General features: G+C 42.5%; 1 protein-coding gene across 3 annotated transcripts in view; it reads left to right on the forward strand.

The window, feature by feature from the left end:
• Positions 1 to 12,365, forward strand: part of RAB28 (RAB28, member RAS oncogene family) — a 72,749-nt gene that overhangs the window by 16,007 nt on the left and 44,377 nt on the right. For all 3 annotated transcript variants that reach the window (XM_059675631.1, XM_059675641.1, XM_059675623.1), the window contains exon 4: positions 9,861 to 9,990. In XM_059675631.1, the coding sequence (XP_059531614.1) occupies positions 9,861 to 9,990 (130 nt within the window). The remainder of the gene's footprint in view (positions 1 to 9,860; positions 9,991 to 12,365) is intronic.

Here is a 12,365-nt window from a genome sequence, read left to right on the forward strand (position 1 = left end):
CTTATTTCACTTAGCATAATGCTCTCCAGTTCCATCCATGCTGTTGCAAAAGGCAAGAGTTCCTTTTGTTTTTACCACAGCATAGTATTCCATTGTGTATATGTACCACAGTTTTCTAATCCACTCATCTGCTGATGGGCACTTAGGCTGTTTCCAAATCTTAGCTATGGTGAATTGTGCTGCTATGAACATAGAGGTGCATATATCCTTTCTGATTGGCGTTTCTGATTTCTTGGGATATATTCCTAGTAGTGGGATCACTGGGTCAAATGGGAGATCCATTTTTAGTTTTTTGAGGTAGCTCCATACTGTTCTCCACAGTGGCTTCACCAGTCTGCATTCCCACCAGCAGTGCAGAAGGGTTCCTTGATCTCTAGGTAATTTTTATTATTTAGTTTTTCTGCTTGCATTAGGCTTAAGTTGCTCTTCTTCCTTAGTTTCTAAAGTGGAAGCTTAGGCTATTGATATTTCTTCTTTTCTAATATATACATTCGGTGCTATACACTTTCCTATAAGCACTATTATTGCTCTATTTCAAAAGTTTTGATAGGTTGTGATTTTATTAGCTTAAGGTATTTTTTAACTTCTCTTGATACTTTTTTTTTGACCCATGTGTTATTTTGAAGTATGTCTTTTAACCTCCAAATATTTTGAGTTTTCCAGCTATCTTTCTATTGCTGATTTCTAATTTAATTCCATTGTAGTCTATCTGCTAACATGCTTTGTATGATTTCTATTCTTATAAATTTGCTAAGGTATATTTTATGGCCCACAGTGTAGTCCGAGCATGTCAGACAAGGCCCACAATAAATATTTTTGTGGCCCAGCCAATATAATGGTATGTAAGAAACGTTTTAATAAAAATTTCATAACTTAATTTTTACAATATCCTGTTATACATAATTATTAATAATGAACCACAATGTTTGCTAGTGACTGATTACAATAATTGTATTGCATTCATTTCCCTTATGCGCCTTACTTTCAGGTGCATCATTTCTCTCCACTAATACTAGCAGCAAATATTTTAGCAGCCGATTGCCATGTCGTTAGTCTTGTACTGACTTGTTTGGTGTGCGCAACAGGAAATATTTCACTTTTGGAGAACAAGAAAAACTGGTTTATTTGCGTTACACTTATTAATTTGTGTAGTTATTCAGTGTCTGATAAGTTAATGTTCAAGAAAAATATTAATTTTTATTAAAATGTTCTATTATTTTATGTTAACGACTAGAGGCCTGTTGCACAAAAAGATTCGTGCAATAGGCCTTCCCCTCCCCTGGCTGCCGGCACCGGTTTGCCTCCAGTACCTGGGACCCAGGCCTTCGCTCCGGCTGGAGCCACCTTCAAGTCTTCACTGCCCCACCCGGCCTCCCCGGGTTGGGTCGCACACGGGACGCCCATTGCCCCGGGTCGCAGATAGCAGGCCGGGTTGGTGGCAGGGCAGGCGGGATGGCGCTGTCCCGGCCCGGGTGGCAAATAGCAGGCCCAGATGGCGGTGGGGCAGGCGGGATGATGATGTCCTGCCCTGCCTGCAGTATGCAGATTAGCCACCATCTTTGTTGGTGGTTAATTTGCATATCGTGCTGATTAGCCAATGGGAGGCGTAGCAAAGGTACAGTCAATTATCATGTTTGTCTATTCTTAGATAGGATTACTCATTTATTTCAGCATGTCTTGGTGAGTGTCTCACGTGAACTTGAGAAGAGTGTAAATTCTAATGTTGTTGGACAAACTGTTCTGTAAATGTCAATTAGATGACGCTGATTGTTAGTGCTGTTCCATTCAAGTTACTGGTTTTCTGCTTGATGTATCAATTAATGAAAAAGGAGTGTTGAAATCTCCAATTATATTACTGGATCTGAGGATTTGGAATTTCTTATAGTTCTATCAGTTTGGTCTCATGTATTTTGATACTCTGTTATTAGGTATATGTACATGAAAGATTGTTATGTTTTCTTGGAAAATTGACCGCTTTATTATGATACCAATTTTTATACTTTAAACTAGAGGCCTGGTGCACGGAATTCATGCATGGGAGTGGGGGGTGTGTGTCCCTCAGCCCGGCCTGCACCCTCTCCAATCTGGGACCCCTTGGGGAATGTTCGACTGCCGGTTTAGGCCTGATCCCACTCGGCCAGGGCTCCCCCCTTTTTTTTTTTATTCTTTAGAGTTTACATCTCTTTGCTTATGTTAGTCACCTATGTTGTCTTACCTTTTTATTAGAATTTTTAACATATTAATCATAGTTATTTTAACCTTGGTCTGACGTCCTAGTTGGTTTGGCTCAGTGGGTAGAGTGTCAGCCTGCATGTGGACTGAAGGGTCACAGGTTCCATTCTGGTCAAGGGCACATGCTTGGGTTGCAGGCTTGATTCCCAGTAGGGGGTGTGCAGGTGGCATCTGATCAGTGATTCTCTCTCATTATTGATGTTTCTTTCTTTCTCTCTCTCTCTCTCTCTCTCTCTCTCTCTCTCCCTCTCCCTCTCTCCCTCTCTCCCTCTCTCCCTCTCCCTCTCCCTCTCCCTCTCCCCTCCTCTCTGAAATTAATACAAATATATTTTAAAAACAAACAAACAAAAATTCTTGGTCTGATAATTCCAACTCTATTATATCTGAGTTTGATTCTAATGATTGCTTTTTCTTTTCAAACAGCCTTTTAGTGTTCTAATTTTTTGTTGAAAGCTAGACATGATGTATTGAGTAATAAGAACTCAGTCAAATAGGCCTCTATTGTGAGGTTTTATGTTAACATGGCCAGGAGTTAGTCTGAATTTAATGTTAACTGAAGCTGTAGGTGCCGGAGACATCAAATTCCTCTATGTCTTTGAGTTTTTCTCTCCTTTTTTTCTGGGTGTCTTAAAGAATTCTTTCTTAGTTGGAGTTTGTGTCTTGTAGCTTTTTCAGCTATAATCCACTACTATTATACTGCAGCTGTGTTGGTGTTTGGTAAAGTATGAGGGAGGGGAAATATTCTGTACTCTTATGATTAAGTCATGGCCTTTTGGTGGCCTGTGACCCTGGGCTGTGACCTTCACAGGTGTTTCTTAGCTCTTCCCACTTAGGTGATACAGGGTGATAGAGGGGGCTGTAATTAGGAACTGCCCTTCCTCCATGTCGTCAGGTAAGACTCTGATTACGCCTTTTCTCTTGGTGAGAATATCTCTTTTTATGGATAATGCTCTGTGCATATTTTACAATGGTTACTTTCTCCCTTCCCATGCCAGAGCCAGGAAGGAATCTTTCTTGATTCTTTACGAGGATCTGGTGGGCTTCTTGGAAATAAAATTCACTCCCCCAGGAATTTTCAAGCTAGACCATACTCAACCTTCAGCATTTTATCAAATTTATCATTTAAATGTTTCTACCATTTACTGGCTCTGATGGTTTCTGTTCTAGGTAAGCAGATTTGGTTTATGACTCTCTGAATTTACTTCTCTTCCCAGATTTCAGGGTGGAAATTACCTGCCAAACTCAGCTCTGTTATATCCAAGAAAAGTAGTTTATTTTCTGTTTGTTTAGCTTTCTTTTCTGATAGTAGGACAAATGTGACAACTTCCAAGCTCTTTACATGTTGGAGGTGGAACCGAAAGCCCTGGAATTTCTTTTTTCCCCCTTTATTTTTTAAAAAATTACTTTTCAGTTACAGTTGATATACAATATTACAGTAGTTTCAGGTGTACAACATAGTGGATAGACATTTATATACTTAATGAAGTGATCACCTGATTAATATAGTACCCTTCTGGCCTGGAATTTCTTTTGTATTTTAGTGTTTTTGGTTTTCTTGTTTTCCCTTCTCAATTTTTCACCATAGAGGTGAAGGTCAAAACTGGTACAGCAGAGATAAAATCGTAGTTTTTACATGAATGCTGTTGAGAATTGGTATATGAACAGATAGATTTTTGAGTTGATAGCTAGCTAGTTTAATGAAAAAGGCTTATCCTTCTATCTTTCTTGAGTCCTGGAAGATATATAGGTATCGCTGACTGGGAAATACAGGACATATTGGTCTATATCAGGAATTGGTAAACTTTCCCTTAAAGAGCCTGATAGAAACTATTTTAGATTCTGTAGGCCCTACTGTCTCTGCTGCAGCTATTCAACTTTGTGGTTGTAGTGCAAAAGCAGTTATTGGTAACAATGAATATGAGTATAGTTCATTAGAAGTTTATTTAAAAATATGGGGCCCTAGCTGGTTTGGCTCAGTGGATAGAATGACGGCCTGCAGACTGAAGGGTTCCAGGTTCAATTCCAGTCAAGGGCACATGCCTGGGTTGCAGGCTCAGTCACCAGTGGAGGGTGTGCAGGAGGCAGCTGATTAGTGATTCTCATCATTGATGTTTCTATCTCTCTCTGAAATCAATAAAAATATATTTAAAAAACAAATAAATAAATGAAAATATGGGATGTGGACTGTATTTGACCTGTGGGCCATAGAACCATGGTCTAGATCAATGGTATTTAATTGTTATTACATAGCTCTGTCTAGTACTGATTATTAAGAGATTGTAGCCATGTTTTATTTGCATGTGTTCTATCATGTTCAAATGTTGACCCATGTTGAGATGAAGTTTTGCATATATTAATTAGAATGGTTCCTCAAATCTTAAGGTTTAAGAGTCATCCTAGGTCAAGGCTCAATTTATGAGTGTAAAAACTACCTTTAAGTTGCTTTCAAACTGTGATTCTTTTTCACTCAGAATAATGAAAATAATTTCCAGCAATTGTGTGTGTTAGTTTTAAAATAAGTCTATTTTTTATTACTTCACTTAGTCACTTAGGCATGGCAAGTATTATGAAGGTGGTGATAGAAGCATTGCCCAAAAGCAGTAGATAGTAGGGCCAGGCCTGCAACCCAACAATAATTTGACTTCCAGGACAGAGCTCTTTTACCACATGTGCTATCACTCATGACAACTGGAGGCAGAGTTAGTAGATTGAAGATTAGCTTTCTTCAGAGGTCAGTTCTGGGGTTTATTCTTAATAAGAAAAGTGGGATTCTGCTCATTATTTCAAACTAGAGGCCCAGTGCACAACATTCATGCACTGGGAGGGTGGAGGGGAGGGGTTGTCCCTCAGCTCAGCCTGCTCCCTCTTGCAGTCCGGGAGCCCTCAGGGGATGTTCTGCTGAGGCTGTCTCCTGCCACTGCCACTTTGCTCACCCACGGCCAGCTTCTGGCTGAGTGGTGCTCCCCTTGTGAGAGTACACTGACCACCAGGGACAGCTCCTGTGTTGAGCGTCTTCCCCCTGGTGGTCAGTGCATGCCATAGTGACCGGTCATTCCGCCATTTGGTCAATTTGTATATTAGCCTTTTTTATATAGGATAATTCTGTGTTGGGCATTATTTCAGTGCATTTGGGAAGACAGAAATAGATGTCTAAGTTACTAAAATGAATCAGGCAAATGATATTCCATAATAATTATAGAATATTTAAACTGGAAGGGATTTAACTCAGTTATCTAATTTCAGAGGCAAATAACCCAAGATTCAGAGAGAATTAGTGACTTGGATGCCAGTGTAGTTTAATAAAAGAGCATGATACTGGAAGACCATAACAGCAGTATGCTAGAACCAGTTTGGAAGAGTTATTGTTAAGTTCAGGAATTTTTGTGAGCCAGTTGAATACATTTATGGTTAAAAATTATATATAAACTTACAAATTATATAAGAAGCAAATATATGCTCACTTACTAATTATTTTGCTATATATATATATATATATATATATATATATATATATACACACACACACACATATCAACACTAATAAAAGAGAAAAATGGTAATTGGCGTACGATGATACCCTTTTCATTGGCTAATCAGGGCTATATGCAAACTAACTGCCAACTAAGATTGGCAGTTAACTGCCAACAAGATGGCAGTTAATTTGCATATGTAGGCACAATGCAGGCAGGCGAAAGGGAAAGCAGGAAGAAGCCCCCTGCCACTGACAGTGATCGGAAACCCAAGGGGGAGCAAAGAGCTGGGGGGCAGGGCAAAGGCGGCCCTGGGGCCGCCTTTGCCCTGCCCCCCAGCCATGATCGGAGAATCAGGTGCCTTTGCTGCCTTGGCCAGTGATAGCAGGAAGTAGGGGTGGAGCCAGCGATGGGAGCTGGGCACGGTCGAAGCTGGCAGTCCTGGGAGCTAGGGGTCCCTTGCCTGGGCCTAAAGCGAAGCCCGCGATCGCGGGGCCGCTGCAGCTGCGGGTCCCCGCTGCCCGGGCCAGACGCCTAGGCCAGAGGCGTTAGGCCTGGGCAGGGGCGGAGCCTGCAACCGCAGGGAGCTGGGGGTCCCCTGCCCAGGCCTGACACCTCTGCCGGAGGCCTCAGGCCTGGTCAAGGGGCCGATCCGGTGATTGGTGATCAGAGGGTGATGAGGGTCAACTCCTCTGGCCGAGGCATCAGGCCTGGGTGGGGAGCGGAGCCGGGGATTGGGGGGATATGATGGTCCCCTTGCCCAGGCCTGAAGCCTGGGTCAGAGGCATCAGGCTTGGGCGGGGGGTGGAGCAAGCGATCAGAGGGAGATGGGGTTCCCCTGCCCAGGCATGATTCCTGGGCCAGTGGCCTCAGGCCTGGGCGGGGGCCAGAGCCAGTGATCGGGGGGAGATGGGGGTCCCCTGTCCAAGCCTGACACCTCTGGCGGAGGCGTCAGGCCTGGGCAAGGGGCCGATCAGGCGATCGGAGGGTGATGGGGGTCTACGCCTCTGGCCGAGGCATCAGGCCTGGGCAAGGGCCAGAGCCAGCAATCGGAGGGGTCTGGGGGTCCCCTGCCCAGGCCTGATGCCTGGGCCAGAGGCATCAGGCCTGGGCTGGGGGCAGAACCAGTGATGGGGGGAAATGAGGGTCCTCTGCCCAGGCCTGACACCTCTGTCAGAGGCGTCAGGCCTGGGCAAGGGGCCGATCCTGCGATTGGAGGGTGATGGGGGTCAACGCCTGAGGGCTCCCAGTATGTGAGAGGGGTCAGGCTGGGCTGAGGGACACTCCCCCGCCACACACACCCAGTGCACGAATTTCGTGCACCGGGCCCCTAGTCCTATACTAATAAAAGAGAAAAATGGTAATTGTCGTACGACCGATACCTTTTTCATTGGCTAATCAGTGAGATATGCAAATTAACTGCCAACTAAGATGGCAGTTAACCGCCAAAAAAGATGGCGGCTATTTGCATATTGCAGGCAGGATGGTACAGCGCCATCAGAGAGCGGGTTGGGGGTGTGAGTGCCAGCAGTCGCCCGAGACCTGATCCCGCCGGTAGACCCGGACGCGGGCCGGTGAGGTGGCTGCGGTGTCCGCCCGCACTCACGCCGCCAACCCGGCGAGAGTGGGTTGGGGGCGTGAGTGCCAGTGGTCGCCCGGGACGACCCGGACGCGGGCCGGCGAGGCGGCTGCGGCGTGAGTGCCGGTGGTCGCCCGGGACCCGATCCGGCCGGCAAACCCCGACGCGAGTTGGCGGGGCGGCTGCGGCGTGAGTGCCGGTGGTCTCCTAAGACCCGATCACGCGGGCCTGCGGGGCGGCTGCAGCTGTCGCCCGGGACCCGATCTGGCCGGCAGATTTGGATGCGAGCCGGCGGGGCGGCTGCGGCGTCCGCCCGCACTCAAGCCGCCAACCTGCGAGAGCGGGTTGGCAGCGTGAGTGCCAGTGGTCGCCCAGGACCCGATCCAGCCAGCAAACCCGGACGCGAGCTGGCAGGGCGGCTGCGGCGGTCGCCCGGGACCCGATCACGCGGGGCCGGCGGGGTGGCTGCAGTGTCCGCCCGCACTCACGCCCTTAACCTGGGAGAGCGGGTTGGGGGCGTGATTGCCGGTGGTCGCCCGGGACCCGATCACGCGGGCCGGCAGGGCGACTCGCCCCCAACCCGCTCTCCCGCCCAGCAGGAGACCCTCATTTCCCCCCATCACTGGTTCTGCCCCCAGCCCAGGCCTGATGCCTCTGACAGAGGGCTCCCAGTATGTGAGAGGGGGCAGGCTGGGCTGAGGGACACTCCCCCGCCCCACACACCCAGTGCACGAATTTCGTGCACCGGGTCCCTAGTATATATATATTTAAATATATGTTTATTGATTTTAAAGGAAGGGAGAGGGAGAGAGAGAGAAACATCAGTGATGAGAGAGAATCATTGATTGGCTGCCTCCTGCACGCCCCCTACTGGGGACCGAGCCTGCAACCCAGACATGTGCCCTTGACCAAAATCAAACCCAGGACCTTTCAGTCTGCAGGCCAATGCTCTATCCACTGAGCCAAACCAGCTAGGGTTATTTTGCTATATATTTTTATTATCTATGCTTTCGAGATTATTTATGTTTAGTGTACCTGTGTGGTAGAGGTGCTATATAGTGATGTCCTACCACCCTCTGTGATCAGTGAAGTGACTTTGATAACTTGAAAATGGCCACACAGTATTTACACCACAGAAATGGGCAAATGCTACAAACTACACTCTTCGATCCCCACCCATACCATTCCCTGAGCCAATTGGTAAATATTTACCAAGATATCACTGTCCGTGACTCCTGTGTTGGTATACTTGTCTGTTTTTGTGCTTGGCTTTGATGCAAGACTGTGAGTTCCTGGAGGTTTGGAATTTATATACCTAGCACCCAGCACAGTGCTAGGCATATAGTTGGCAGACAAATGTTTGTGGAATGAATGAGTGAACTTTATATTTATTCAGTCTTTGATTCAAATTCTGGCTCAATTACTTAACTAGCTGTGTGACCTTGGTTATTTTAACCTCTGTTTATTAGTAAAATGAGAATAATAACACCAGCTTTGCATACTTGTTCTGATGATTAATGAAAAGATCTAGAGATGTCTAGTATATTATAGGTGCAAAAAAAGTAGTCAACATTTATGATTATAACTTAAGAAGAAGGAGACATAAATGCTATTAGGGTCCAGACTTATATTGTATGCAGAGCTTTGTATTAAGTGTTTGACCACAAACTGGATAAGAATCAAGAATCTGGCACTGTTATTTTTGTGTGTACATACTTCTCCTTCCCCCACAAAATAATGGGATATATTAAAAGGAATATGATATATAAGAGGCAGGAAGCAATCCCTCTGTTATATTTGGCTTTGTTCATGCTCTTATTTCAGTATCATATCTAGTTTTACATTGCTCGTTTTAAAGAGGATGTCAAAAAATTGTATGGAGAGTGTCCTGGGAAGAACCAACAACTATGATTAAAGGGATAGAAAATAGGTCCTTTGAGGCAAGTTTAGGGAATTGAGTTTGTTTATTCTGGAAAGGAGACAGTAAAGGAGTTTCTTAACTATCTTCAAGTACACGAAGGGTTATTACAAGGAGGATACTCACATGTTGTTCTCCAAATGCACAGAGGACCAAAAGAGGAAATCGATTTATTTCATTTAAAGAAAATTGTGTTAAAACACTGAAATGGCCTATCAAGGGATGTCATGGAATCTCCATTTAAAAAATATTTAAAAAGAGCAGCAGCAGATGTTTTTTTTATTGAAAGGTTTAAATATTTGACCTCATGAAAGTAACAGACAGGATTGTAGGCCTTGCAGCTTTTTTCTACCTCTGTCATATTTTCTTACATAGATTATAACTTACCAAGCATATCCCAGATATCTTACTAGAAAACCACTTATAACTTGATAAAATTATTATTTAGCTTGCTTTACTTGGTTTGGGTTCATCTTGAATGAAAAGATTCAGTATTATCTGTCTGCTAATAGCTTAAGTCAAAGTAAGTTTATATATAGAATAGCCCTCATTTTTATTTTTACATGATTCTAGGCATACCTGAAGCATTACTTAGATTATTTAGTATTCATATTATTTTCAAGTAGTGTATTACAAATATTCTGTAACTCTTTTGTGACAGGGAATCCTCTTGGTATATGACATTACAAATTATCAAAGCTTCGAGAATTTAGAAGACTGGTATACTGTGGTGAAGAAAGTGAGCGAGGAGTCGGAAACTCAGCCACTGATTGCCTTGGTGGGCAATAAAAGTAAGTTATTAATGCTTATCAATATATAGTAAAGTTTATTTGCCTATCCTATTGTTTTTATTTCTAAAAATGCCAGTGTTTGGAAACATGAATAGATACAGCTTTCCTGGAGTAAGCAAATTGCTTGAAGAGAAAATTCCTAAAGATGTGTACAGTCTTTTCAATAACAGTTTTGATGCTGATCTATCTTAACTGCTGTGCTGCTTTGGCCAATTCCTGTTAAGGTAAGTTCTGCTCTGACTGTGTGTTTTGGCTTCCTGAGGTCTAAGGAAACAGCGCGGCCTATTAAGAACAGCAACACAGCTGCAGATTTTATGATATTGCTCTACAGTTTCTCTCTGCCCCAGAGATTTTGGGAGATACATTTCATTAAATGATCCCCTATTCTAGGGAAGGAAGCAGTGTCTTTGTGGAATTTTGTGTGCATTGTTTCTTGCTCCCATAAAGTTCCTTTCTGAATCTTTTAGGCTCTGAAATAGAAGTATATATATATTTTTTTGAGAAAGCGTGTTATAATGGGGAAAGAGTAGTGCTTGGTAAAAATGATGGGTAAGTAGTTTTTGAGATTTGTCTTTTGGGCTACGACATACAGCATATAAAAATTATAAGACAATGCAGCACAAGACTATTACTTGGTTCATCATCCTCCAATGCAGTTACTTGGAAAAGGAGTCCTTACTAAGGATTTTCAAGTATATAAAATATTATGATATGACCTAATCTTTTATAACTTATTTGAGGACAGAAAAAGAGAAAATGAATAAAAATTATACCATGAAAGACTTAGGTCAGAAACTATTTCCTGACTACAAGCATTGTTAAATCAATATCCAGGTATACTTAGGAAGAGAATTATCTTTGCCAAAAGTCTTTAATAGTAGAGTGCATTTATTTTGTCTGTGATTGTTTAGGAAATAGCACTTCCTGAAAGACTAATCCAAGATTTCTTCATTTTGTGGCTCTGCACACTTAGATGAACATGTAATAAATCCAAGCCTTATTTTAAAACCATTACAAAACAAGTGTGAATATCATTTCTCTGAAGAGTTAAAAATACAAATTTTATATTGTTTGTAGGAAACAGTATTACATATCACAAAATGTATGGGTTGGATAAAAGATAGAGTTTTTTAAAGCCTTAGTAAAATAAGCTCATCTGTTTTGTATATAATTATAATTGAGTGAATTAGATACTTTTCAATCCATTGAAATCCCCCTTTACAAATCATGAGTTTTGATGAGCTAAGATTCTATTTCTACGTTGGACTTTTCATTTTAGGAGATCATTTCTTGGTCACTATGTTACCAAAGCATTGGCTTATTTTATGGTAAAATGTGTGCTTTGAGGTTTCCCATCACCTTTTGGGAAATTGTAGAGTAGGGAAGGGATAAGGATTCTGATTTGTTTTCATTTCTTTCACGATATCATCTAACCACCATCTGGAGTAATGGCGTAGTGGTACATAATTATATACATTATGTGTTTATGCTGTCCTGTGAGGCATACAGACTTGGTCGCTGTCAGAGGCAGGATATCAGACTAGATAGGCTATTGAACTGTGCTTGGTTGTGCCATTCCTAGTTATATAAATTTATGCAAAAAAATGATCACAGTATTTGAGATTTCATAGCATAAAAGTCAAAGAATTTTTTCACTTTTGGCTTAGCTCTAACCGTTTTCTTGTATTTATAATACTCTCTTTCAGAATGAAATCATATAATAGAGTGTGCAGTCACACAGAATGTTATATATGTAAAATGAAGAGATTATAGATGAACATTTTCCTGAATATTATTTCATATGATCATGTAATGAAAGAACTTATAATTTGTGTTTCTAAATTGATGTTACATTTGTATGGTAATATGCATTCATTTTCTTTTTTGGACATAAAATTACATTAAAAAGCAAAGACTTCAGCTACTGGTTAAAGGCAAAGAGAAAGAAACATGATGGAAAGACATTTGAAACTGTACTATTCCAATTATCAACACAAGTCATCTTCTGCCTAAATGTGCAATTTAAAATTCATCATTGTGTCCTATTCTTTGCAACTTTAATAGAAAGCGTATGTTGAAGATAAATAGGTGTAGGCCCTGAATATATTGGCAGCAATAGCCAGCTTTTAGCCAAAGTTCAGTAGAAGGATAGAAAATTTCAACACAGGGTGTGTATGTTTGCGCGTGTGTGCGCATGCACAGACATGTGTGAATTTGTTCCATAGTAAGACCTTATGATTAGAAAGATATAAAATCATTTGCTTTTTATTAAAATACTAGAGGCCCGGTGCACAAAAATTTGTGCACTCGCGGGGTGGGGGAGGTTCCCTCAGCCCGGCCTGTGCCCTCTTGCAGTCTGGGACCCCTCGGGGGAT

Source organism: Myotis daubentonii, chromosome 1 (genome assembly GCF_963259705.1).
Source record: "Myotis daubentonii chromosome 1, mMyoDau2.1, whole genome shotgun sequence".
NCBI classification, from domain to species: domain Eukaryota; kingdom Metazoa; phylum Chordata; class Mammalia; order Chiroptera; family Vespertilionidae; genus Myotis; species Myotis daubentonii.